The sequence below is a fragment of the Mesoplodon bidens genome (assembly GCF_964165515.1).
Source record: "Mesoplodon bidens genome assembly, chromosome: 19".
Classification (NCBI taxonomy): domain Eukaryota; kingdom Metazoa; phylum Chordata; class Mammalia; order Artiodactyla; family Ziphiidae; genus Mesoplodon; species Mesoplodon bidens.
The window spans coordinates 51,514,148-51,540,569 of NC_138179.1; the positions used below are offsets into that span (position 1 = coordinate 51,514,148).

A 26,422-nucleotide genomic window follows, 5' to 3' on the forward strand; every position below is an offset into this window, starting at 1 on the left:
AAGACTGTGCTTGGTCTTATAAGTCTTGCAGTTGGGGGATCCGTCTTGAGAACTTTTAATAGCAGATGGCCTCTTTACAGCATTGTGACAGTTGGTGTAATAAAATTACTCAAATCCATCACAGTTCAAATCTGTCAACATTTATAGGTCATTTCCATTTTCCTTCTCCCTTTTTTTTGGCCATGCCACACAGCTTGTGGGATCTTAGTTCCCCGACCAGGGATCGAACCCAGGCCCCCTCAGTGAAAGCGCCGAGTCCTAACCACTGGACCACTAGGGAAATCCCCCATTTTCCGTCTCCTTTCTGCTAGCGGACTTTTCTTGTTAATAGGGCTTGCCAGGACAGTGATGGAGAAGAATGGAAAGGGAGATCGCCTCAGTAAAAGGAGGGTAGTTTTACCAGTTTGTAGTTTAAAATATGTGAGTAAATAAAATCACAAATCTCCCCATTGCCGATGTCCATGGAATCAAGCTGTAAACTCCTATACCATCACCAAGGTTAAGAACTGTATTTTTGTCCCCACTTCAGGCAGCCCTTGAACTGGGCTTTTAGCATGTGTGGAGGACAGAAAGAGAAACAGATTCTTCCTTATAACAGAAATGCCAGATATTTAGCTATGTTGCAGTAATCATTTCGGTAAAGAATTATCTTTGTCACTCAAGTTGGTCATTAGAGTGATTTTGGGTATCTCTGATAGAGGTTACAAGTTTGTTCTTTGAGACATTGTTGGTCATGTCTGATTTGATTCTAGTTCTTTGGTCAAGAATATAATTTGCAATTATATATCATTGTTTCTTTTGGAAGGTACAGTTTGTCTCATGCACAGCTTCAAAAAAATGGATCTTGGAGTAGGGCAAAATTTTTGATATTCATAACCACGCCATTGGGTGGTTATACAAGGTACTAGAGGGATGGTTGAGGAGGCAGTTAAGTATCCACATCGATGTGACGGGCGGAGAGCATCGGTAGGTGGGTACTTGTTAGAGCATGGCACTGGCAGTCTGTATTTTGTATGTCCCTGTCGTCCAGGTTCTTGGTCTCTGCTGTCACTCGACTCTGTCCTCCATCTTAAACACCAATATGCTATGCTTTTAACACCTTTGCCACCTGCTTTTGCTCTGCTTGTCCTTCCAGTGACAAACGCATGAGCCAGTTTCCAAGAGAATAAATCATTAAAACTCCAAGAATATGACCCATTTCACATTGAGAAATCAGTTGCTCCTGAACGGCATTACCTATAACTGACTTTTTCTAAGTTTGCTAAAGAGGCAGAAGTTGTGACACAGTGGAAAGGAAATAAATATAAAAGTTCCGTCTCTGTGAGAGAATGTCTAAATTTCCCTGTCCTAAGGGGAATGATTACAGGTAGGAGTAGTGAGGAAAGGTCAGGCAACATCAGAGAGGTTTCTGGATTTAGTTTGAATGTATCTAAGTGACAAAAAATAGCATCTGAAGAACTTGGATTCGTTCATTAGCACCTCCTTTTGGTCCATCAGCCCATCAAACAAATCTATAAATTCCTTCAAGTATCACATTAACTTTCAGCTCAATGTGCCGGGGGCTCTAGACCAAAAGATTGTTCCCATGAGATGACAGGGGTTATTCCCTGGGTATAGTATAGTAACGTGTTTCTCTTTCTCTTTCGTTTTCAGGGAAGCAGAGTCTTTCAAGGAACAAGGAAATGCATACTATGCCAAGAAAGATTACAATGAAGCTTATAACTATTATACAAAAGCCATAGGTGAGAAGGGATACACTGGAAAGTAATTTGCCAAATGTTGTTGTTGTTGTTGTTGTTGTTTTAAATTTTTATTTAATTTTTTGGCTGTGTTGTGTCTTCGTTGCTGCGCGTGGGTTTTCTCCGGTTGTGGCGAGCGGGGGCTGCTCTTCACTGCCGTGTGCCGCCTTCTCATTGCGGTGGCTTCTCTTGTTGCGGAGCACGGGCTCTAGGTGCCCAGGCTTCAGTAGTTGCGGCACATGGGCTCAGTAATTGTGGCTCGAGGGCTCTAGAGCGCAGAGTCAGTAGTTGTGGTGCACGGGTTTAGTTGCTCCGCGGCATGTGGGATCTTCCCAGACCCTTCCTGGACCAGGGATCAAACCCATGTCCCTTGCATTGGCAGGCAGGTCCTTAACCACTGCTCCACCAGGAAACCCCCCACCAAATACTGTTATAAATAGCTCCTCTCTAAGAAGTAGCCTCTCTGCTTAGTGGGTTGATAACTGTTACTGTGTGAAGTCTTTCGGGTTTAATGACCTTAGTGGCAGTGGTCCTCAACCTTTTGGCACCAGGGACCAGTTTGGTGGAAGACAGTTTTTCCACGGGGCGGGGTGGGGGGGATGATATGGTTCAGGCGGTAATGCGAGCGATAGGGAGCGGCAGATGAAGCTTCGCTCACTCACCCGCCGCTCACCTCCTGCTGTGCAGCCCGGTTCCTAACAGTCCGAGGACCGGTACTGGTTGGCGGCCCGGGGGTTGGGGCCCCCTGTTGTGAGGGATAACTTTTTCTAGCTCAAGCAGGTAGTTCTTCATTTGGCAAATTAAAGGCAGTTCTAGAAATTCTAGATAATATGGCAATAAGATACCCACCTAAATGCATCTCAGCCATTGCCAATTCATTTACCATCTTAGAAAATGGCCTTTGTAGATATTAACAAGTCTTAGTTACCTCCATGCTCAATTTGCCAGTATGTTTTAATCCCATGCCAGCATTTTTCTCACCTAACTTGTTTACAGGCTCCCCACCCCCAGCTCAACAAATGCAAATTCATTTTCCTGTCTTATTACATAAAACACAAATCATTAAGAAGACAAATATACTAACCCCTTAACCCATAAAGGATAATCAGTGCACTTTAAAGCTAAGTATAAATTATTTTTAAATAACTTGTCTTTGTAAAGTGGTTGCACCATTGCTGCTGTCCATTTGTCCAAGTAGTCAAAAATTTGGCTGTGAGTATGTCAGCATTCCTGTTATAGTTTGATTGCCTTGATATAGTTCTGAGGGAGACGGCCCCTGAGTTTTTGAAGCAGTGACCCATGCTAAACTTCGTTTCACATTCTTCTGCCTTTCCTGTAGATATGTGTCCTAAAAATGCTAGCTATTACGGGAATCGAGCAGCCACCTTGATGATGCTTGGAAAGTTCCGGGAAGCTCTTGGAGATGCACAGCAGTCAGTGAGGTTGGATGACAGTTTTGTTCGGGTATGTAATGGCGCTGTTTGGGGGGGGTCTGAATTGCTGTAGTTGAGTTCCTCTAGCCCACGGTTTCTCAGTTTTGACACTGTTAGTTAACATTTGGGGCCAGATAATTCTTTATTGCGGGGAACTATCCTGTGCATTATAGGGTGTTTTCAGTAGATCCCTGACCTTTAACCACTAGATGTGAGCAGCACTCTCCTCCCTTCCCAGTTGTGACAACCAAAACTATCTTTAACGTCGCTGAATGTCCCATGGAAGGTAGAATCACCCCTGGTTGAGAACTGCTGCTCCATCCCTTGTTGGTTTTGTATGCGTGTTGCTGCTGTTGATTTTCTTTTGGCTTGGCCAATCATGATTCCTTTTCTTCCCTCTTTGTGTTTCTTCTAGGGACATCTACGAGAGGGCAAATGCCACCTATCTCTAGGGAATGCCATGGCGGCATGTCGTAGTTTCCAGAGAGCCCTAGAACTGGATCACAAAAATGCTCAGGCACAACAGGAGGTATGGGTCTGATGCCATCAGTATCAGAAGAAACAGCAGGGTGGTATATTTGGGAGGAATAGTGACTTGAGAATCAGAACTGAAATCTTGTCTCACTCCTGCCATCAGCCACACCTGGGTGACGGTGTGCAAGTCTCATAGTCTCTGAGCCTCAGCTTCCTTATCTGTAAAAGGAATTTTGAATATGATTTACAGCTTTGAAAACCTGTGAAATTTGGAGGGTTTCTGAGATAGCTGGGGGGATGGGCAGATGCGTCAAGGAACTGATTTGAGTGAGGTTAAAAAATTTGAATTCAGATCCTGATTAAATTGGTAGCAGCTAAAAGATGTTTTAGTTGCATCTTCATATGTACCCAATTTACTCCTAGATGCATTTAGCGAGAATCTCACTGAACCTCTGACAGTGCCTTTTATTTTATGTATGTTATGTCATGGCTCCTTTGTTTCTGACCTTAAGTTCAAACTGAGGGTAAAGGTTGGGCCTTAACCTTTCTGTTAAGGAGTCTCGGCTACATCTTCACCAAATTGATTTGTGAAAAGTCTGTGGTTCTGATTTTCTTGAAATAAACTCATCAAGTCCTTGTTGGTTTTTCTGGTTGTTGAATCTGCAACTTCCTTAAAACTCTCTTATATGATTTTTCTCGTATAGTTCAAGAATGCTAATGCAGTCATAGAATATGAGAAAATAGCAGAAACGGATTTTGAGAAGCGGGATTTTCGGAAGGTAAAGTACAACTGTGCGGAAGTCTCATGTACACTTTTCTCACAAAGTTCTCTGTGTGTGTGTGTGTGTGTGTGTGTGTTTTAGGTAATTAGAGGAGTAGTATGGTACAGAAGATCTAGAATAGTAAGTTATCACTCTAATTTGGCATTGACCTTTTCTTTCCCTATTTTTTTAAGACTTTTATTTATTGTTTTTAGAACAGTTTTAGGTTCACAGCCAAATTGAGAGGGAAGTACAGAGATTTCCCATATATCCCCTGCCCCGCACATGCATAGCCTCTCCCATTATCAGTGTGTTCCCCAGAGGAGAATTCCAGAGGTACATTTTGTTACAACCAAGTTTTTGGCAATTATGAATAAAGCTGCTCTGGATATCTCTGTGCAGGTTTTTGTATGGATATAAGTTTCAACTCTTTTGGGTTAATTCCAAGAAGCACAGTTGCTGGATCCTATGGTAAAAGTATGTTATGTTTTGCAAGAAACTACCAAACTGTCTTCAGAAGTGACTGTATCATTCTGCATTCCCACCAGCAATGAATGGGCGTTTCTGTTGCTCCACGTCATCAACATTAAAAAAATTTTTTTTGTTAAGGTTCTTATTTTCTTAATTATATTTCGCTTTATCATAAAAAGCAGTATGAGTTTGTTACTCGAGTTCGTTCCTGTTTCTGATATAAGGTATGCTGGTTAGTAGAGGAAAAGCCAGTTGGAATTAAATATTAGGTTTGGATAACCCATTTTTATTAGAATAATGAGAGCTAGCTTTAACACCTGCTTTGTTTGATCTAGATGGAGCTATAAATAAAAAACAGAGGCCCCTTTTACATTTTTGAATAGTGTACGTAACCTGTCGTCATACCTTTTTGATGTTAAGCCTTTCCACAGAAGCACACTACTGTCCTTTATGGAGCTGTGTGGTAGTACATGAAAAATGTACATGCCAAAGGGATTGACCTATGTGAAACATGGGAAAGGTATCAAAGTCCCAGATATCTTTGTAAGTCTTGTTTGTAGTGGTTATCTCTCATCTGAGTAATTCCTGATTCCCTTCTTTAGATGGACTTGGAAGTAGCTTTCACTAGAGTTTCAAAAGGGGAGGTAAGTGGCCCCCAAAAGGCTTCCAAACCACTGATCAGGATCAGCTTTCAGGATCAGTTAAGATTGTATCATCCAAGGACTGGAGTTGTTACTTCACATGTGGGAATTTGCTCAGTGCTTTCTGTAGCAGGTACTCAAATGCTTGATAAAAGGGTACAGTTAAGAATCATTCCTTTTTTTTTTTTTTAATTTATTTATTTTTGCTGTGTTGGGTCTTCGTTTCTGTGCGAGGGCTTTCTCTAGTTGTGGCAAGCGGGGGCCCCTCTTCATCGCGGTGCGCGGGACTCTCACAATCGCGACCTCTCTTGTTGCGGAGCACAGGCTCCAGACGCGCAGGCTCAGTAGCTGTGGCTCACGGGCCCAGTTGCTCCGCGGCATGTGGGATCTTCCCAGACCAGGGCTCGAACCCGTGTCCCCTACATTGGCAGGCAGATTCTCAACCACTGCGCCACCAGGGAAGCCCAAGAATCATTCTTAAGTCACAAACTGTGACAGTCTTTTATTTGGTAATATCTGATTAGCTTATACAGAGTCCTAGCATTAACTTATTAGCGTCCCTCTTCTGTCCATTGGTTTTAATAACCACAGTGTCTTTGTAGTGCAGTTCATACTTGGTTGTGTGTGTGTTTAGAAAGCAGTTCTGCCTCGTGTCACATTTTTAGAGGTTTGCATAGGCAAAAGCTTTGTCTCAAAAGGCGGTCTTTTGGGTTTCTTTTCTTTCTTGCTCACCCTGGAGCCAGAATCCCTAGTCTGTGACAGAATCCTCTGTTTGTGACATCCCAGCACCCCCACTGTAGTTCATGGTGATGTCACAAATGAAGAATTATGATCCTGGCTAGGGAAACAGATGAACTTGGAAGAAACAAAGATCTTCTTTGCCTGCAGCTGTCCATAGTCATGGGGAGGTGGGGGTGGGAAGTGAAGCCCTGAGGCTCCAACTGACACTCCCCACCATGAGCTGAACCATCTCTGTACAGAACGTCACAAAGGCAGCAGGTTGTGGCTGCTTACATTTTGACGGACTGCTCTCCTCCCAATTCTTTTTCTGTTTAAGGAGGGGAAGATTAGCACATGACTACCCTACTCAGTACCTGCATTTTCATATTGTCCTTAGAACATAAGCTGTGCCATTCAAGGAAAGGTGTCCCCACCACTGCTCTGTGGACACTGCGGAAAGCCTTCCCAGTGCAACAGCTCATGGTGTTTACCTACTTCCCTTTACTTTTAAATTTAAATATTTGAGTAGGTGCTGTTCTTGGTTCAAAAGCTAGAAAGTATAAACAATTACTCAGTGATAAGTGCTCCCCCCAAACTTGTCTTCCATCTGCCTATTTCTCACCCTTTAGGGTAACCACTGTTCTTGTTCTATTTACTGCCACAGTTTTGTTCTACATAAACAAATACAAATACAGAATTTTTTTTTTTTTTTTTTTTTTGGCCACGCCTCATGCCTTGTAGGATCTTAGTTCCCCGACCAGGGATTGAACCCTGGCCCCAGCAGTGAAAGCACCAAGTCCTAACCACTGGACCGCCAGGGAATTCCCAACAAATACAAAGAGAGATTCTTAATTTTCTTTCTTTCTTTCTTTCTTGCATGAAAGGTAATAACGCTCTGCAAAGTTCTGTACCTTGCTTTTTTTTTTCCCACTTAATAGGCCTTGGAAGTCTTTCCATATTAGTATATGCAGAACTTCTTCATTCTATTTTAGATCCACATAGTAGTGTTCTAGTATATGAATGTCTACATTGCCTAACCAGTCTCCTGTTGATGGAATTTGAGTTATTTCTGCTTCCAGTTTTCAGACTTCATCTCTTCCTGATCCCTATGACCAGATTCTTAGAGGGAACGGGTATCCCTTAACTCCAGATTTCTCCATTGGGTCAGTTTTTCTTGGAGGAGAATATGATTCAGGAAGGATTTCCCAGGAATAACAGATAAACCAAAGTGAATGCTCAGAGAGCAAACTCAGAAAAAATAGGAATATATGGAAGTCTTTATGAAGCTGAAAGACTGAAATAATCTCAGCTGTGTGTGTGTGTGTGTGTGTGTGTGTGTGTGTGTGTGAGAGAGAGAGAGAGAGAGAGTGTGAGAGAGAGAGAACCTTTTTGGTTTGTATAGCAATGTGTTAGGTATAGTTTAGGACTATTGAAAGCAAATTAATTATTAGATATTTCTGTACTAAAGTGGAAGTGGAAGAGTGGCCACCATGTGAGGCTCATGCCACAGGAAGGAGGGAACTGTGAGCAATTTCAGTAATACAGGGAGCAATGATTCTTTATCAGGTTCTCTTTTTGGTATTCCTTGTCTTACTTAGTAGGCTAAGCATGATGAATTATGCAAAGTAGCAAATAATGGTATTTCTACTAGAAGAATGTGAGTTTTGATCACAGTCACTATCTATATGATTCCCTGTGGAGGCACCTTAGCATGGTGATTCAGGTTATAGGCTCTGGAGTCTTCGTGTCTAAGATCAAATTCTATTCCTGTTTGGTCCAAGGTCCAAGCTTTGGTGACCTTGAACAAGTTACTTAATCTCTGTACTTTAGTTTTTTCATCAGTAAAATATGGGTATTAATATTACCTGCTTCAGAAAATTGTTGTGGGCATTAAACGGGTTAATATATAAAGTACTCAGTAAATGTTCGCTGTCATCGTTATCATCTGGAGCTGCTCTCCTCATTTTCAGTGGTTTAATCAAATAAATTAGGGTGTGTGTGTGTGTGTGTGTGTGTGTGTCTGTGTGTCTGTGTGTGTGTCTGTGTATTGTTTTAAACAGGTATATTCTTAAACTCTGGTATTACGTCCCTTTGAATCTGTTGCCTGTGACCAAACTAAAGTCAAGACATTTTCTGGAGTCCAGGATGAAGAACCTTATTTGCTTTCTTCTTCCCCATAGGTTGTTTTTTGCATGGACCGTGCCCTAGAATATGCCCCTGCCTGCCATCGCTTCAAAATCCTTAAAGCAGAATGTTTAACAATGCTGGGTCGTTATCCAGAAGCACAGTCTGTGGCCAGGTATGAAGTCAGGCCAGTTTTTTTTTTTTTTTTTTTTTTTTGCAGTACGCGGGCCTCTCACTGTTGTGGCCTCTCCCGTCGTGGAGCACAGGCTCCGGACGCGCAGGCTCAGCGGCCATGGCTCACGGGCCCAGCCGCTCCGCGGCATGTGGGATCCTCCCAGACCGGGGCACGAACCCGTGTCCCCTGCCTCGGCAGGCGGACTCTCAACCACTGCGCCACCAGGGAAGCCCAGGCCAGTTTTGTATTAAAGTGCCAGATACCACTGGACGAATGCTGTCTGGCAGTTCTCTACAACAGGAGTTAACATATTGTCCTGTAGTAGGCCAGCCAGGGTGATCAGACCTTCCTGGGACTTAAAGCCAAAGGTTAGACTGGGTATTATACCGAAAATCCAAAGGTATTTATATAGGAGTTCAGTAGGTACTTGAGCTATATGTGAAAGAAGAGATGTGTAGATTTTTTTGTGTATTTTTGTTTTTTTAAATGTCCGTTTCTTTCTACTCAAGGGGTTTGTGAACTCTGAAGGGCTGGATAGTAAATATTTTAGGCTTTGCAGGCCATGTTGTCTCTGTTAACAATGCAGCTCAGTCACTGTAGTGTAAAAGCAGCCGTAGATAATAGATAAACGAATGGTGTGGCTGAATTTCAATAAAACTTTATTTACAAAAACCAGCAGCAGATAGGATTTGGCCCTGTGGGCTGTATTTACCAATCCCTGATCTAATAAAGATTGTGAGACACAAGAAGTATATAAGGATAGATACAGGTGATTTATTTGGGGACAGGTTGGGAAGAGTGCTTGGGAATCTACCTTTGGATATTACCTTTCCATATTAGACACATGGTCAAGAAAAAAACTGGCCAAATGATAGTAATGGTGGGGGAGACCCAAACCACAGCTGAATGTGCCCCTTTCTGGCTATTGCAGTGACATTTTACGAATGGATTCCACCAATGCCGATGCTCTATATGTACGAGGTCTTTGCCTTTATTATGAAGATTGTATTGAGAAGGCGGTTCAGTTTTTTGTCCAAGCTCTCCGGATGGCTCCTGACCATGAGAAGGCCTGCGTTGCTTGCAGAGTAAGTTCTAGGCACCAGATCTGGGTAGGAAAGAAAGCTTTCTTTGTGAGCCTTTAAGAGTTAAGGTGGAAGGTTTTAGAATCACAGGGAATGTGGTAGCACTTCCTCCCTCCTTGCCAGGACGCTTGATCCTTTCATGAGAAATTATTTCAGGACAACTTTTATTTGCCTAAAGGTAAATGTGATCTATAGGGTCAGATCCTTTTAATATATCTAAGTGTGTTTTTTCTTTTTTTCTTCCTTCAGTGAAGAAAAGATAGTAATGCTTATCCTGGGGAGTGGAGGTAAACCCTGGGTAACACAGGTCTCATTGGTATTCTTTTATAAATCTTGGTTTCCCCTGTCCACTCTGTAGGAAGCACCAATGAGCAACAAATAGCCCAGGTGGTGGGGTTGGGTAGGGTGGAGGGCTATGTGATGCTAAACCGCTGGGATCTAAGAAATTGAAAATAGATTCTGGCCTCTCTGTGCAGTGGCCTCTCAGATGAGGCTTTCTGGATGTGAACTGACCTCCCCTTGCTTTTCTCTGTAGAATGCCAAAGCACTTAAAGCAAAGAAGGAAGATGGGAATAAAGCGTTTAAAGAAGGAAATTACAAGCTAGCATATGAACTGTACACAGAAGCCCTGGGGATAGACCCCAATAATATAAAAACAAATGCTAAACTCTACTGTAATCGGGGTACGGTTAATTCCAAGGTAAGCACTTGGTCTGGGGCTTGGGGCCTATGGAGATATTTTTAAGGGCCAACAAAGAGGTCTTGGGAAATTTGCCCAATGAGGGTAAGCCAGATGAGAAAAGGCTGATATTTCAGCTTGTTAGGAACTTCCTTCTGAGAGGCAAGCTTTTATTTTTTCTGTGGAATTTAGGGGCACTTGAGGGACAGTTTGGAAGGATATTCCCACCTGTTCTTCAAGTTTCTTTCTTCCAGTAAAAGAATGGCTAGAGGCTTTGGGACAATTTTTAAAGCAAGTATTGCTTCTTTTTGCCTAAGCAAGTGATTATTTCTTTTTTAGGAGTGATTTGGAGGAAATTCGAGTATGAGGCAGGCTTAGTTTTTTTCTCCAGCATAACTGATGGTCACCACGCTCAGCTGAAAATGTCCTAAGTTCTGTCCCACACAACTGTCAGAAAGAAGGACAGGCTCCTTGCTCTTGCAGAGTCCTAGTAGTTTAAAAGTCACAGTAATTCTGGTCCCTCCAGTTGGCCTCTGGAAGAACAGGAGGCAAGAACCACCCTTACTCTTCCCATGTCTTGGCTGGGCACTGACCTGGAATGGTAAGAGGTGGTTTATCCTTGCAGATAAGTGTGCTTTGCTTCCATCATTTAGAAAAGACACCAATTTTGAATGTGGTGTCCTTAGCCCTATGAGATACTGGCTTTCCAGTGACCAAGAATGAGTGTGGCGGTTAGGGGGCCAGCATGACTGATCGATCCTCTTAGAATTTTGAAGCCATGCCCACAGCTTCTGGGCTCCCTCAGTCACCCAAGATGTGAAGTATGACTGCTCTCTTTTTCCTGAAGCTTAGGAAACTAGATGATGCAATAGAAGACTGCACAAATGCAGTGAAGCTTGATGACACTTATATAAAAGCCTACTTGAGAAGAGCTCAGTGGTAAGTTCCTCTGGTGGGTGGGGGGAAGAGGGAGTTGCTGCTGGCCTGCCAGGGGAATTGCATTATGGATGATGAAGCAGACCCAGGGATGTTGTGAGGTCATTTGGTCCTTCCCCCTGCCTCTAGGTGGGATTGTTCCAGCCCTAGACTATCTTTATAGACCTCCAGCGAAGGAGATTGCACAAGCTCCCTCAGTCTCCCATGCCAGTGTCTTACGCCCCTCACGGTCAGTAAGTTTCCTCTGATGCCTGACCCAAATTCCTTTTGTTAAAGTTCAAATCCATTTCCTTTGGAGATTTTATTTTGTGTTGTACACTTTTGCTCTAACTTGGCATAGTGCTTGGTGCTTGGCACACAGTAGGTGCTCACTCAATTAATGTTTTGTTGAATGAATGTATGGTGCTTGGAAGAGGAGGAATAAGGTATCTCTTGTGATAGTTGAGAGTTGTGCCTATCCTGTATGTTCTGGGTTAGGGAAGACAGTCTTTTGATAGGAAGGGATTTAATCTGGCTCAGCCTCCCAGCAGTATATGGAAGCCCCTTTGGAAATATCCTTGTCCTCACTAGGTGATTTATGAGGCAGGATATTCCTGCCTAGATCTAGTGCTCAGATTTGCCTTCAGAGTCAGGTTGCTCCCCAGCATACTTGTTCATTTTATTCTTGACCCCACTAGACTCTTTTCTCCGGACCGGAACATGAGCAGGGGCTAGGAGAGACCTCTCCCCCAAATCCGTCTTTTCTTTTTTCAGGTTAATTTCCCAGGCGGAGAAGAATGTCCTGTCTTTAAAGTTCCTAAAGGAAGACCTATTTGTTGTATACCTGTCCTCCAACACCCATCCCGTTCCTTGTCATGAAATGGCGTAGCCAAAGAACAGGCGCTGTTACTGCTACCTGATGAGCCCATAGTTCTTCGAGCTCCCCAGTCTCACCACTGGTGCAGAGCATGGGCTACTCGCCAGTTAGTTTTTCCCAAAATCATCCACGTTTGTAAAAAACAGGAAAACTCCTGTGGGTAGTGCTTTTTTTTTTTTTTAAGTGAATTTCTAAGTAGATGACTAAATCTGTCCAACAAACATACACGGAATTATATTACAGATTCTGTGAGACCAACTGTCAGTCATCTCATCTTTTCAAACCACTTGCAGACACACATGGAAGACGACAGCATACCCTTTGACCCAGCTAAAGACTTATTTGATCAGACACAAAGTGCTATATACATGTTTACTGCAGTGTTATTGTAATAGCATAAGGGGAGAATCTCACCTAGATGTCTAGTGGGAAGGGGGTGGCTGGATACATAATACTGTATCAGCTCAATGGAACACTCTGTAGTGCTTGAACAGGGTTGGGAAGAGAACAGAAAATTCTGGATTTGTTCGGAGGGTAATGGGATGAAGGATTTTGTTTCTCATATGTGCCATAAATAAAAATCAGGAATTGCTTTCATCAGATAGCTCCTTATCTTTGTGTTCTCTGAGTGGCTCTGCCATGAGATCCTGCCGCAGAGGACAGCGTGCACTGTTGGGCACAGTCGGCTGAGGGCTGGGCGGCAGTCCCCTCAGGCAGCTGGGATGGACGAGAAGGACTGGAGATGAGCTCAGGCCAGAGCCTTACGAGAGCCCTGACGGCTGCCCCCGTCCGCCTCAGCTCGCCCCTGTAGGTGGGGAGAGGCCAGATCTTTGCTACAGTTCCCATGATGGGCTGGAGTTTTCCGTTTGCCCTAAAGCTCTACTTTTCTACTTTTTCTTCAACTTAAAAAAAAATAATGTAAGGATGTCCTTGAATTACAAAAAGTGTGAAGTAAAAATGCAAATCACTAATACAAGCTTATTGAGTACATTATGTAGGGCCTGGTAAGTCCACCAGGTAGCTTGTTTCTCACATCATTTCTATACCCAGAGCGGTCAGTTACTAGTTTTCTGTTACTTCAGTTTATGTTATTATACTCCATCCTGCAAATGGGTTCTCTGTACTCCTAGTAGCATTCGTGCCTTGCGTCTGTGGGGCATTGGTTTTGTCACCATTTTTTAAAAGTCATTAATCAAGATGTGGCCAGAAAATCAGAGATGCCTAAGATGTTGGGCTTCACTTTTGCCAGCCACATCGGTGATGCTCCCCCTGCTCTGGCCTCTAAGCCGGGTGGGGCTCTGTGATGTTTGCAGAGATCGGCTCGTGTGGCGGCAGTGTAATAAATTGAACCTCTTTGTGCAGTGGCTAGCTGCACTGCATGGTCACTTGCCCCTCCCCAGCTGATGGTGACTGTCTGGAACGGCTACCAGAGTCTGTTTAATCGGTAGGCCAGTCTTGGAGCCAGTGATATTATCAGGAAAATGCCACTTTACTTCTGTGGAGGAGACACTTAAAAGGTCTGGCGATCAGCCTGTCAAGCTTGTTTCCTCCCATCTTGGGCCAGGGGCCCTCCATTCTTCTGTGCTATGGAAATAGAAGCAAGCCTGTGTTTACAGTCTCCTTTTCTATCTCATTAACCTACATCTCTCAGATGGATTAGTCTTAATGGAAGCATTTGCCAGCAGCCACCACCTTGAACTTGATCCTTCTAGTGGCCGACGAATCCTACATCTACTCTGGATTGGAGCTGGCCCCGCATGTTTATGGCTCTCTCTGCTTCCAAGCTCTTCCATATCCATTGACCTCACTTGATAGTTTTTCTCCTGTGTTTCAGTCCCAAGTAGTCAAGTAGGTACCTTCACATTTGTCTCTCATGAGGTGATCCAGATGCCTCTCGGTGGCTCTGAGTGAAATCAGAAGGAACTTTCTCCCCTTGGTTGCTGTCTGCTCAGAGCAGAATATAACTTTGCTGGTTAGGTGCAAGTGGCATGAGACCTCTCTCTCTCTTTCTCTTGAGGAATTGGTAGTTCATTTTTCTCATGGCTAGCTTAAGGACTCCTGTTTCATGAAGCATCTCAACCAAAAGTGTGTGTCTCTTGCTTGAGCCGTGCCTCTTCCCCTGGACTGATACTGACGGCCATTGCTATTCATGTCGCTGCACTGCCCTGTGTTTCCTTCTCAGTTATATGGACACAGAACAGTACGAAGAAGCAGTACGGGACTATGAAAAAGTATATCAGACGGAGAAAACAAAAGGTAAAGGAGTTGGAGAGCATGTGTCTCAGGGAACTGTGTGGTCTGACTTGTAGGTCCTAAAACTGGACATAGGAGTAGTTTGATTCAGGGATGAACCTGGAGCTTATTTGAAGAAGTGAGCAGAGACCCCGAGAGTGGGACAAGGCACCTGTTTTCTGGTCCCCAGTCCTCCCTGTCACTTTCACTTCCTTTTCTGTGTGATGAGGCCAATGTGAAGAACATACCTAGGAGTAGATTTTTTAATCTCCAGAAGAAAACACCGTAAAAGCCCGTGGTATGGTTAATGAGGCTCCTGACTCCAGGGCATCTGGCCGGGGCCTGGTAAGGGAAGCCAGAATCAGGTGCGTCCGTTGACGCCAGATGTCTTCCTCCAGAACACAAACAGCTCCTAAAAAATGCACAGCTGGAACTGAAGAAGAGTAAGAGGAAAGATTACTACAAGATTCTTGGAGTAGACAAGAATGCCTCTGAGGACGAAATCAAGAAGGCTTATCGGAAACGAGCCTTGATGCACCATCCAGGTAGAGCGGGTGGGGAGGGGGCTCAGTGGGGAGAGCAGGGTGGGCCGGCCGCCGCCAAGCTCAGTCCAGCACGAAAGCCTCAGAGAGGCTGCTGAGCTGGAATAAGGTGTTGCTCAGTTCCATACCCTCCAAATTTGGGAAGTACCAGATTCTAAAATCAGGCATAATGTGGTCTTTCTCTCAGACTTTGTTTTCTTGAGGCTCTGAGTTCTTCCCATACTCCTCCCTTTAGATCGGCACAGTGGAGCCAGTGCTGAAGTTCAGAAGGAGGAGGAGAAAAAGTTCAAGGAAGTCGGAGAAGCTTTTACCATTCTCTCCGACCCCAAGAAAAAGACTCGATATGACAGTGGGCAAGACCTGGATGAAGAGGGCATGAATATGGGTGGTGAGTTGGGAGTTGGTTGGGGCAGCCTAGGATGAATCTGACAGCTGCGGAACGTTGACGTTTTTTCTAAAGACACTCCAGAGGGAGAGAGTCTTAGGTAATCAGCCAGTGATGCTCCACAATTTGTAAAGTGCACTCTGATGAGTACCTGTAATGTGTGAGGTACTCTGACGGGTGTGGAAGATAACAAAGGTGAATCAAACAGATTCCCTGACGTCCGGGAACCCACAGTCCAGGGGTTTGCAAACTCTGGCCCATAGGCCAAGTCTGACCCCTGGTCTAATAGACATGGAGTCCAACGAGGGCAGTAAAGTATAGCAGGTGTCAGGGGTGCAGAGTGGGTGCCAAGGAGGTCAGCACTAGCAAGGGAAGGCTTGGATGTGCAGAAAGCATAGCACCTTGTGGGAGCTGCCAGGGGCTCGGCTAGGAGGATAGAGGGTGCTCGAGGCACAGAGCCGTGGGAACTGCACAGAAGCTGGGTCAGACCTCAGCAGGCCTTAGAGGCTACAGGAAAGGATGTGGACTTGTCCTTCTGGCTGGAAGTTCTTTCTTCCCCCACTGCAAAGTGTTTGCTGACTGATATTTATGCGTCTCACAGATTCCTGTAAGCCCCCACAGACTTCAGTTTCCCCAGAAGACTTAGAATGTAGTGAAGCGCAGCCGTGAGCATCATTGCCCACTGAGAGCTTAGCTGGAGATAAAAGAAGCCCTGAACTATGCAGTTCTCAGACCACTGCCTCTGATGCCAACCCTTTCTCTTACACTGAGAAAATCTATTGGAATTTAAAATAAGGTTGATGATGCTATACAGATAGTTCTGACCTTGCCAGTTGTGTGTGTGTGTGTGTGTGTGGATTTGGACTTCCCTGGCGGTCCAGTGGTTGGGACTCTGCGCTTCCGCTGTAGGGGGCATGATTTTGATGCTGCGAGGTGCAGCCCTGCCCCCCCCCAAAAAAAAACCCCTAGGTTTACCAATAATAAACATTGCTCTGCCCAGCAGTTGAGAAGAGTTGTAAGCAGTCGAAAGCTGTTGAAGGGATATAAGTCGGGGAGCCATGGACCTGATTTAGGCTCTGGAGATACTTTTGTGATGGCAGTGAGGCGAGCTGGTTTGGAAAGGGTGAGGAGGAGGGAAGACACGATCACTAGGAGAGAATCGGAGGGTACAGTCGGGAGACGGCGTGAGAATCACCAGGAGAGAATCAGAGGGTACAGTCGGGAGACGGTGTGAGAATCACCAGGAGTGGCTGCGGAACATGTTGGAAGAGGCAGAGGACGCAGTCCAGAGCGGCTTTGGCCCAGCCGACCTGATGGGGCTGTTCCCGGAGCCGGGGGACCCGGGAACAGGAGCAGATACACAGGCAGAGACAGATGCACTTTTGGACACGATGTGCCTGTGGGTGGGATTGGCTGGTGGAGGTAAATCCTGTGCAGCTTAGGGAGTTAGGCAGACTGGGGATGTGAGACCTGCTGTGGCCTGGTGAAGAAAGCACGGCGCTGGAGGCATACAGGAGTTGGCAGTGTTGTTTTGTTGCTTTCACTGGCCACGTGATCTTGGGCAAGTTACTTGAGCTTCTGCTTAGGTTTTGTTGAGTATAAATTGGTACTCAATGACATAATGTATGCAAAGTACCCAGCACCGTGATTGGCACCTGGTAGGTGCTTAGTAAACTATAGCTTTCTTTCTGGCATACAGTGTAGACAGAGTATGGCATCAAACGCAATAAATCATAGGTCTCATTCTTATATACAGTCTTAGTAGCACTGAAGTGGAACATTTTAGCCCTTTCAGTAGCAGCCCCAGCATTATAGGGAGACAGTGTGGAGAAAGTCTTACGTCGTAAAGCGCACATGGCATTTCCAGTTGTTGAGAAGGCTCAGTGAAGTGGGTTGAGGCAAAGAAAGCTTTCCTTTGGGACCATGCTTGGAAGAAGGGAACACATCCCAGGAGTGGGATCGCCTCTCGTCGGTGAAGTTTGGGGAGAGGAGGGAAGTGATGTTATCTGGGAAAGCTTTGGAGACCCATTAGAGAATGGGTCTCTCGTAAGTTCCTCTTCAGACACTTCTAATTTTTTCACCTTTTTGTGCCTTCTCTGCTTCTCACTTTGCTCCGCAGATTTTGATGCAAACAATATCTTCAAGGCATTCTTTGGCGGTCCTGGGGGCTTCAGCTTTGAAGGTGGGTGTGCCTGAGTTCCCATACCACAAACCGACACAAGGACTCCCCAGTTAGGCAGCACTAGGGGCCCAACAGTGGAGGCAGCAGAATTCTCGTCCAGCAGGACAGCAGGACAGGGTGCTGCCGAGGATGGAGGAGGGGTTTGCGGGCACACCTGCACAGGGTCAGGGAGACGTCTCTAAGCTCCCTAGTACCGGAGCTTCTCTGCAAGAGTGACGGTGTTAGAACTACGCACGTACAACCTGCTTGCATCCTCCCTCCTACACCCCAAGGCCCAGCCTGTTTGATACCCTTAGAGGTTTTTCTGTTTGAAGTAGCCCTTAAAGACTCTCCATAATCAGGGCAAACTGATCTTCCCCCAGAAAATTCACAGAGCCAGCTAACAAGCTTTTCTTTTCCCTACAGCATCTGGTCCAGGGAATTTCTTTTTTCAATTTGGCTAATGAAACCATCCAGAACCCAGAAAATGCAGACTTGCTCAGTTTAACCTCGAATGTGGACACAGTTCACCTCCTCCCTTCATTATGATCCACGTACTTAGAGCAGCTTCGTTTTCTCAGTTGGATACCCGGTGTCTTTGTGAGTGGGGTGAAGGAAAGGGAGCCAGCGCCGAAGACTGCGGGTAGGGGAGGGAGGTGGGGGGTGGACAGGGCAGCTTGTGAATTTTTGTTTTACTGTTTATTAAAAAAAAAAAAAAAATTAAGAGAATAAAATGTTTTGACCCTTTCTGGCACTTTGCTCTGGCAGCTGCTTTGTGTCACTCCAGAGTCAGTGGGCCAGAGCTGAGCCCCCAGCACGGAGCTGATGCCCACGTGGACTTTAGGCTCAGCAAGCCATCCCACGAGGGGTGAGGGCACCTGGGGGCAGGTGGGGTGCTGGCTGCCCCCAAATCGGTTTAGCACGGGAGTGCTGAGCAGGCCCTGGGGATGCTGCCGTGCCCAGCCTGATGTCAGTCATGGGGCAGCGAGTTCAGAAAACACATTTTACGGTAGGGCCACCAGAAATCACTAGAAGCTGCATGTGTCCGAAGTGGGTGCCAGGTGTCAGACTGGGCTAACTCAGAGGTTTACATGGGCTCTCAGAGTTCCCACTGCTTGAGGGCGATGGTGACAAGGACAAAATCCTGCCTTCTTGACCCTCAGACCCCTTCCAAGTGGGACAGGCAGCTCCTGGGCACAGGGATCTGGGCGCTAACATCAGCTCACTTAGCTGGAAACACCATTCTTGGCAAACGCCCCTTGCCTTCTCTCCACTGGTGTCCCTTCCTGTATGGGAGGCAAGCTGGGGGAGGAAGCAGTGGTATATGTCATGCTGTTCAGGTCAAGCTTTGTGTTTGTGGTGAATAATCTCAGTTCCAGGTAGACACACTTGAAGCTTTGGCTGAAGCTCAGATTTTGGGTGCTTTGGTAAGTAGAGATGGCTGGGTAAGGACCTTGGCCCAAATAGCTGTTTCTCGTCCATCTGAGCCTCTGCCCTTTCTTTTCAGTCTTCCCCCTTTAGTGCCAAAGCCGCGCTGAAATGCTGACTGCATTAGGCCTGGGAAGTTCCCATGTGGCCATCCAGGCCCCTGTTGGCTCGGAAGAGTCAGCTCTTCCCTTGTGTTGGAAGTGGCGCTGATCTTAAGGTGGCCTTCCCTAGAGAACGCAGGCACACCTGTGGGCCTGTGCCCAGTTGCTGGGGGGTGGCAGCTCTGTGCTCCGCGTCCCTCACACCAGCCAACTCCCGCTGCCTGTGTGCATCCAAGACCAGCCTCTCTCCCTTCTGCCGCCTCATGAAAGCCAACACTGTTCCACTGCCCAGCCTCGCCACAGCTGTGCTTGGCCCGCAGAGGGGAGACAGGACCGACGGCCCCAAGCTGGGGGACAAAGGCAGTCCTGCCCTTGCCCCAGGGAAGACTGAGCTGGGCATAGAGGGTGAGAGAGACTGCACGCAGCTAGGATTAACACGATTTATTTCATTATCAGTCTTACAAGTTGCTGAGGTTGGGCAAAGCCAGGATAGTAACTAAAATCCTGGGCACTTCTGTCAAGTGACAACCCGATTAGCAAGGCCCTGTTACTGAGCAGAGGGCAGCGGAGGGCACCCCAGGAACCACAGCACCTGCAGCGATGTTAAAAGCCCCTTCCCAGAGGCACCGGGTGGGGCTTGGCGCGAAACAGCCGGGGGCCACTCCACTGGCTCTTGGTACCCACTGACCCCCTTTAGTGGAGGCACAGAGGCCTCCGGAGGCACCAAGGAGGCAAGACGGGCTGCGCGGACAGCGAGATCGGAGCTTTCCCACCGAGGCGCTGTCTCTGGCCCTGATCTCCCCGCCCACACGGCAGAGCTACGCCCCTGGAAGGATGGCAGCCCTCCCGCTTCCTGGGGTGAGACCTGTAGCCAGCCTGGGATGTGGCTGCTGCTTATTGTTTTCTCCCCTAGTATCAAACTGTTACCTCGTTACAGTGTGAGGAGGAGGGGACAGGCACTTAGGACCAAAGGTGGAAGGTAAAAACCCCTTTTCTACCCCGGTAAATAGCCCAGGCTTCCTAGGGCTACACTGATTAAGAAATGGGGTCAAAGCCCAGGGATCATCCCGTCTCAAATCCACCACTAGTCTTCTGTGGCCGTGGTGACCACCCCGCGAGTACGAGCAGCGCTGGGGTGTCCCTCCCCACTAGCTGGCCCTGTGTGGGGCAGCGGGCCTAGGGGCCCAGCAACTGTAAGCGGGGCTTGGGGTTGTGGCTCCGGTACAGGCCCAACTCGGCCCAGCCTCGTCAGCTTTGGTCCGGGTTCCTGAATGGCGCCTACCCACTCCCTTGTGTTGAGAGCTTGAGCGTTAGAGGGGAAGCGGGTGGGCAGGAAAAACGAGCAGTTATTTTACAAGTGTTTAAAAAGTTACAAGAAGGTTAACTCTGAGTAAAAAAAAAAAAAAAAAAAAAAAAAATCTTAAACCAAAAATAAGCAGAGGGATGCTTCCCTCTCCTCCCCATTCCCTTGTAAAGAGCAGGGGCCCGTGGCCCGGGAACACTCAGATGATGGTGCAGGACTGAAAGGCACCACCCTTGCGGCCGCCCCGTGTGGGCACAGCCTTGCCCTTCCCGTAGTACCCCGTGAAGATGGCCCTGACCTCCATCTTCTTGGCCAGGTTCAGCATCCAGCGCCCACTGCCCAAGGAGTACAGCTTGCCCCGGCTGAGCTCACCCACCTCCTCGCCGCGGTTACCCCCCTTCTCCTGCCTCACAATCTCCAGCAGGTCAATACCCGTCTGCACGGCCTCCACATCACCCGCGCAGCCCAGGGTGATGTGCGCGCGGCTGCCCCGCGACAGGCTGTCCGAGGGGGACAGCTTGTCCACGTCGTTCGGCCACAAGGCCAGCTGCTGCTCGCTCAGCTCTACCCGGGCTCCCGTCGTCTTGGGTGTCACAAAGAGGGCAGAGATGGTCAGCGTGAAGGCCTTGCAGTAGGATTTCTTCACCACCTGTGGAGAGAGGACAGAGGACTGAGCTGGAGGTGGCGGCATCGAGAGAGGGACAGTGAGTGCCACCGAGCAGAGCCCGCAGACCTCCACATCCATGGCCGTGTGCCGGGAGGATGTCTGTCCACTGACACTGTCCAGGCTGCTTGAAAAAATGAAGGTGCCAGAGAGGCAGGAGAGAGCAGGCGTGAGACGCAAGGCTTCCTGAGCTCAGGCCGGGCTCCCCACCCCCCAGCTTCAGGGCTCATTCACCTGTAAGAGAGAGCTGAGGCTAGAACCTTCCTCAGCGTGAGGACTAAAGAAGAGCCTGGCGAGGGCTGTTGTCGTTACTACTAGACTCACCCTGTAAAAGCACCCTGGTATCCAGGCAGTATCCTGGAGGGTGGGGTGAGGTCAGAAATAAAGGACTTTGATCAAAATCTACTCCATACACTTTGGCTTAATTATATCTGATTCTCTGAAAAAGCCCATCTCTCCGATTTTGACCATAAAATCTTCCCTATTTTGCTCACAACCGCTGGTCCTAACAGTGTCTACTGCATAACAGGTGCTTAATAAACATTGCTAAATGAATGAACAGTTAGAGATGGGAGTGAAAGTGCTGTGTTCATTCATGCAGCTGTGGTAGGTGCTAGGGATACAAGGTGAACCACACTGTAAATAGTGCTGCCCTCAGGGAGCTTCCATTCATGCGGGAGGAGACCCATGAATAAACAAGTAAAATGGCTGCGTTAACCTAGGCAGAGAAGTGGGGGAGCTGGCAGAGGGTCAGGGAGGGCCTTGCTGTGAAGGCAACCTGGAGGAGGCTGGAGTCGGCCACGCCCGGTGGTTAAGGATCCCATGTCAGAGGCTGTGGGTGGGAGACTTGGGCTGTGTGGCAGGGATGGGGCTGGTACCCCTAAGCCAATAAGCCTCCCTGTCGACACTCCCCACTTGGGCACAGCCAGGCCTCAGACTGGGGGTAAGGGACTTCTAGCCTTTGGAACTGAACACAGGCTTCGAGGCCAGAGGAGGAGCTGCTGCCAACCAGCATTCTCTGCGCAACTGCAGAAGGAACAGGCTCTGATGGGCAGGCCCTGGGGGGCACTACACAGGCTGCGGCGAGCTGGGGATGGAGCCGCCTCTTTTCCTGAGAGGCTGGCTGGTTTGTGGTCCCTGCCTTGAGCCGGTACCCATCTCCAGAAGGCCCTGCCCTCTCCCCACCTCAGCCAGCTGTCCCCGAGGAGCACTCACATCCTGCTGGGCGTACTCGTCTGCCCCAGCGGCCTTCCCATAGTCACAGAACTTGGTTGTGCAGTGCAGCACGCCCGGGGGTCTCTTCCCCAAGTAGGTGACCAGTTCAATCTTCTCCCTGGGCTCGTCCCCAGAGACAACTGAAGGGAGAGAAAGTGGGGCAGTCAGGGCGGGAGAGCAGGGGCACTGCGACATCTATCACCAAGACCATGGGAGACCCAGAGGAAAAAAATCGGACATTAAGTATAAATGTGCAATCCACTATAATTGAGCAATCCACTACCATTCATTAGTTGGTCAAATTAATAGCAACTTTGGAGCTATGAATAGGTGTTGATATAAGTTCCCTGCTTTATGTTCTGCAGATTTTTACGTCTCTTACCCAGACGTGAAAACTAAGGCACTTGTAACCCAGGGGTAGGTGGCATATGCCAAGGGAATCTGAACTTCGCTAGCTACACATCTGAAAAGAGGGAAGCAGGTCATGAAAAATGGGGTAGAAAGAAAAAAGAGGTTGGGAACTGTGTGGTATAACGGAAGGAGCCAGAAACAGCATAATTAACATCCAGCCCACTTCCAAGCCTGTGGACCTGGGGCAAGTGATTGACCCTAATCTGTCAATCAAATACAATTGGGGGTGACCACACATCCCAGTTTTCCCAAGACCACCTAGGTAACTATTAGTCGTGCCCCATTTCACTCAGGGGCCACTTGAACAAGAAGTTACCTGGTCACTCTAGTAATACGTAGCTTACAGCCTCGTTTGGTGGAAGAAAGCCTATAATGGGCCTGGTGAGATAACAGGATGACATTATGTGGCTGGTAGTTTCGATGAGACTTGGGGTATCTGTGATCTCAATTTCCAGACTCTAAGCCTTGTGGCTAGCTTCAGAGTCGCTAGGCTTTTCCTGTTTACCCCCAGGGTTGAATCCCTGTGAAGGACGTGGCTCACCCTCCACAGGGGAGGGAGACCTCTACTCTGAGGGCAGGCCTTGTTTGTGGCCCATTACATTTCTCCTGCTGTGTCCTGGGCAGAAGGATCCCAGTTTTTAATGGTAAAAGCAGCTTCAAGAGGCAATCTCCAGGGCAGAACCAGCTCTAACTAGGAGCCCTGCCTTGGGAGCTTCTCTGTCACGCTATTCACAGGTACAGGGCTCACGCCCGGCTGGTGCAGGCACCACAGTTCCCCTGGTTTCCCAGCATTTGAATTTTAGGAGCCGAGATAAGAGTTCTCTGAGAACTTATACCGGCACAAATTACCTCTGACAACGCAAAGAAACACGGGTGGGGATATTTCAAGTATGAAGATAGTCTAAAATCAGGGGGAGCTAGGAATGAGTTAAAGGAAGTAACAGATGATTAGTGGGAGTGGGTGACATATTCCCCAATGGGCCACTGGAGAGGGAGGGCCACCAGGGTCCTTCCCTATCCCAAACCTCCCCTCTCGATGGAGCAAACAGGCCCTGCAGGAGCGAGCCCTGGTCCAATCCAGTAAGGGGAGGCCCCTCTAGAGGCAACTGAGTTGAGCTCTCACTACAGCTTTGGGCAAACCTCGCAACCCTTCTGGGCATTTTCCCATCTGCAAAAACGAGGGGCTAGACTAGGGAGACTGTTCTCTGGAGCTGTGGGATGCCACAGGAGGTGCGCTGGATAGCTCAAGGCCTGGGAACCATCGCCAGTGGAGTCACAATAGTCCGAGTTGTAATTTTTCTGCAGCTTAGGGCTGCATGGCATATTCTATTCTAGAAAAGTTCTGCTGCTAAAAATGAGTTTGAAAACATCGGACCAGATTCTCCCTCCAAGTTTTTACGAAATGTTGATGTACTTCTTGCTATGGCAGTAAGTAATTTGTTTTTCCCACCTCTAAGACGGGGTCAGTGGCCTAGATCCAGGCTGGGAGAGCGCAGATGGGGAGCAGAGGGCAGGAAGGGGGCGGTGAGAGGCAAGGTGCCTGGCAGACGCCTCTCCCATAACCCACGGAGCGTCCACCACCCAAAGCGGCCTCTGCCGGTACCAGGTGAGCCCCCTGCCTCCCCCAGTGCTTTGAGAACAACGGTCCCGTGCACGCAGCACCCTGTGCCCAGCAAGAGGGGCTTACGAATAAGGCTAACTGCCCCCACCCGCCCACCCCGCCACCTACAGTGTCGCAGCTCCTTCTTGAAGGCCTTGTGGTTGCCCAGCTCCTCGAGGAAGGCCTGGCCGGCTTTGCGGAGGCCCTCGGAACTCTTCCTGGTCAGGAACCAGCCGAAGTAGAGCGGCAGGAAGTCCTTCTCCAGCCCAGGCTTCAGCTTCTTCAGATCGTCGGCTGACAGCTGCCACTGGTTCTTCTCCTTGAGCTGGGCACAGTCCAGCCGCCACGCCGTCTTGGGCTCCACCAGCACCACCTGGTACTGGTACTGGTCGGCCATCTCAAAGAGTTGTTCCAGCCGCTCCCGCTCGTGGTTGGTGTCATCCAGCACGAGGACCCGGACGTCCCGGCGGCAGTAAGCAGCCAGGTCCTCGTCCAGCCGCTTGTACTCCTCGGAGAAGGCCCCCCGGGCACCGGGGGTGATCTTGTAGGTGTCGGCGGACACCATCTTGGTGCCGTCCCGGTACCTGTCCACGATGACCCGGGCCAGCGTGGACTTGCCGCTCCCGGGCAGGCCGCGCAGGATGAAGAGCGTCTTGCATTCCTGCAGGGTGGCCACCGTCTCCTCGTCCTGCAGGAAGGGAAACTGCAGCTCTGGCTTGTCCTTGGCCCCTGAGGATGACATTTTGCGGAAGAAGATCTTGGGCAGGAACGTTTGGCTCTTTCGGGAGAAGCCTCTATTCTGTGTGAGGAGGGGGAGACAGACATCAGCCAGGTCACCCGGGGCCACCCCGCCAGCTTCGCCTCCTTGTCTCTGGCCTCGTTCTAACCGGGAACCCCAGCTGGCTCAGGTGCTACGGCCCTGATTGACAGGCACCCCTGGTGCCTTGGGCACCCTCCCAAGCCTTGGGTTGCTGGACCGTCTCTCCTCGCTCCTTGAGACCCGATGGCTTCTGGCTTTGCAGGGTGGAGAGAGATGCTTGTCTGAGCGCTCCTAAACTCTTCGCTCTCGTGAGGACCGTAGCCTCAAGGATTACCCTCAAGGATCGCCCACTGCTGCTACCTCGAAAGGAAAACGGTGCTGGAAGTGCGTGCAGGGGAGGGCCTGAAGCCTGCGTTTCTAGGAGTGAACCCTAACTTTATATTCCTGGCACTTATTAAGGATGACCTCGTTGGAGGTGGGGGGCTCCATGTCTGGGCAAAGCCACAGCAGCCGTGGCCCCGAGGGCACAGAGCAGGGTGAGGGTGGAGAAGGGTCACCCAAAGACCGCCTCCCTTCCCCCAACAATGCCAGCGACAGATAATACTCTCTTGTCTGGGATGGGGGGACAATGGTCCCACAGAAGGGCTGGCGGGGGGCAGGGCAGGGGAGCGCTAGACAAAGGGCTTCATTCAGCACGCCTGCCACCTCCTCCTCCTCTCCCTTGGGCCCCCCACAAAGCCGTGGTCTTTGTGCCTGCCCCAGGACTGGGCGGTTCAGGGCACCTGCGTCCAGGGCCTAGCTCTGCTCGCCCCTTGCTCTGTGTCAGCAGCACCTCTCTGAGCCACTTGTTCTCCTGCCTGCTAAAACCCACAGGTGACAATAGTTTTTACTGTACAGCGCCTTCTCCTCTAAACCGGGAGGCCCCACCTCCCGCCAGCACCCTGAGTGCTCAGCTGGCGTACCTTCATCTCAGACAAGGCCCTGGGCAGGGAAGGGCGCCGAACGCCGGCCCAGCGCGGGCCCAGCGCACGCTACCCCGGCCCACCCGCCAGCCGGGTCTGCTCCGGGGCAGCACCTTCCGCAGAGCGGTCCCCTTCCTCCTCCAGCGCCGTCCGCACTCCCCACTCTCCCAGCACCACCCCTACCTCAGGCCTGTAACGGACAGCCAAGAAAGCCCCGACTCAACTCCGGAACGTCGGGTCCTCATTTGCATACCACTGCCTCTCCCCAATTCCCCAATACTCCCGTTTTCCATTACGGTGCCACCCCGGCCCGGTCCGCTTACTCCCCTCCCGGCCTTCCCGCGCCCGCTCACCATGATGAGGAGGGGGCGCCGCCGTCACAGCACCAGCTCTCCGGGGCCGCCCGCCTGCGCGGAGGGACACGGAGTGTAGCGGTGACGCGACCCCACTGGGCGCCGCCTTACATAGCCCGGGGGCGGAGCGCGCGCAGGCGGGCCCCGGGTGGGCCGAGCCCGGCCCCCTTTGCGCAGGCGCGGCGAATCGAAACCCGAAACTGACTCGGCGCTG

The 26,422-nt window shown here is 48.9% G+C and overlaps 2 protein-coding genes across 4 annotated transcripts in view; one reads left to right on the top strand and one right to left on the bottom strand.

Moving 5' to 3' along the window:
- DNAJC7 (DnaJ heat shock protein family (Hsp40) member C7) overlaps window positions 1-18,173 on the top strand; it is a 28,140-nt gene extending 9,967 nt beyond the window's left edge. Inside the window, exons 3-15 of one of the 2 annotated variants that reach the window (XM_081220323.1) lie at window positions 1,654-1,742; window positions 3,079-3,203; window positions 3,588-3,701; window positions 4,351-4,425; window positions 8,420-8,538; window positions 9,470-9,623; window positions 10,156-10,320; window positions 11,147-11,238; window positions 14,274-14,347; window positions 14,722-14,868; window positions 15,101-15,253; window positions 17,370-17,432; window positions 17,838-18,173. In XM_081220323.1, the coding sequence (XP_081076449.1) occupies window positions 1,654-1,742; window positions 3,079-3,203; window positions 3,588-3,701; window positions 4,351-4,425; window positions 8,420-8,538; window positions 9,470-9,623; window positions 10,156-10,320; window positions 11,147-11,238; window positions 14,274-14,347; window positions 14,722-14,868; window positions 15,101-15,253; window positions 17,370-17,432; window positions 17,838-17,875 (1,408 nt within the window). In that variant the 3' untranslated portion in view covers window positions 17,876-18,173. The remainder of the gene's footprint in view (window positions 1-1,653; window positions 1,743-3,078; window positions 3,204-3,587; window positions 3,702-4,350; window positions 4,426-8,419; window positions 8,539-9,469; window positions 9,624-10,155; window positions 10,321-11,146; window positions 11,239-14,273; window positions 14,348-14,721; window positions 14,869-15,100; window positions 15,254-17,369; window positions 17,433-17,837) is intronic. The other variant, XM_081220322.1, reaches the window with a different exon arrangement.
- Window positions 18,174-19,366: 1,193 nt separating this feature from the next.
- CNP (2'',3''-cyclic nucleotide 3'' phosphodiesterase) lies at window positions 19,367-26,344 on the bottom strand. 2 transcript variants are annotated; one of them, XM_081219972.1, is made up of 4 exons: window positions 26,209-26,344; window positions 24,263-24,932; window positions 22,123-22,262; window positions 19,367-20,892 (listed from the first exon to the last, which is right to left on the bottom strand). In XM_081219972.1, exons 1-4 carry the CDS (start codon window positions 26,209-26,211, stop codon window positions 20,443-20,445), a joined length of 1,263 nt encoding a protein of 420 aa, XP_081076098.1. In that variant the 5' UTR covers window positions 26,212-26,344; the 3' UTR covers window positions 19,367-20,442. The 2 variants fall into 2 exon arrangements, with proteins under 2 accessions (XP_081076098.1, XP_081076097.1); XM_081219971.1 differs by lacking the exon at window positions 26,209-26,344 and adding an exon at window positions 25,856-26,007.
- Between the last annotated feature and the right edge of the window lie 78 nt (window positions 26,345-26,422).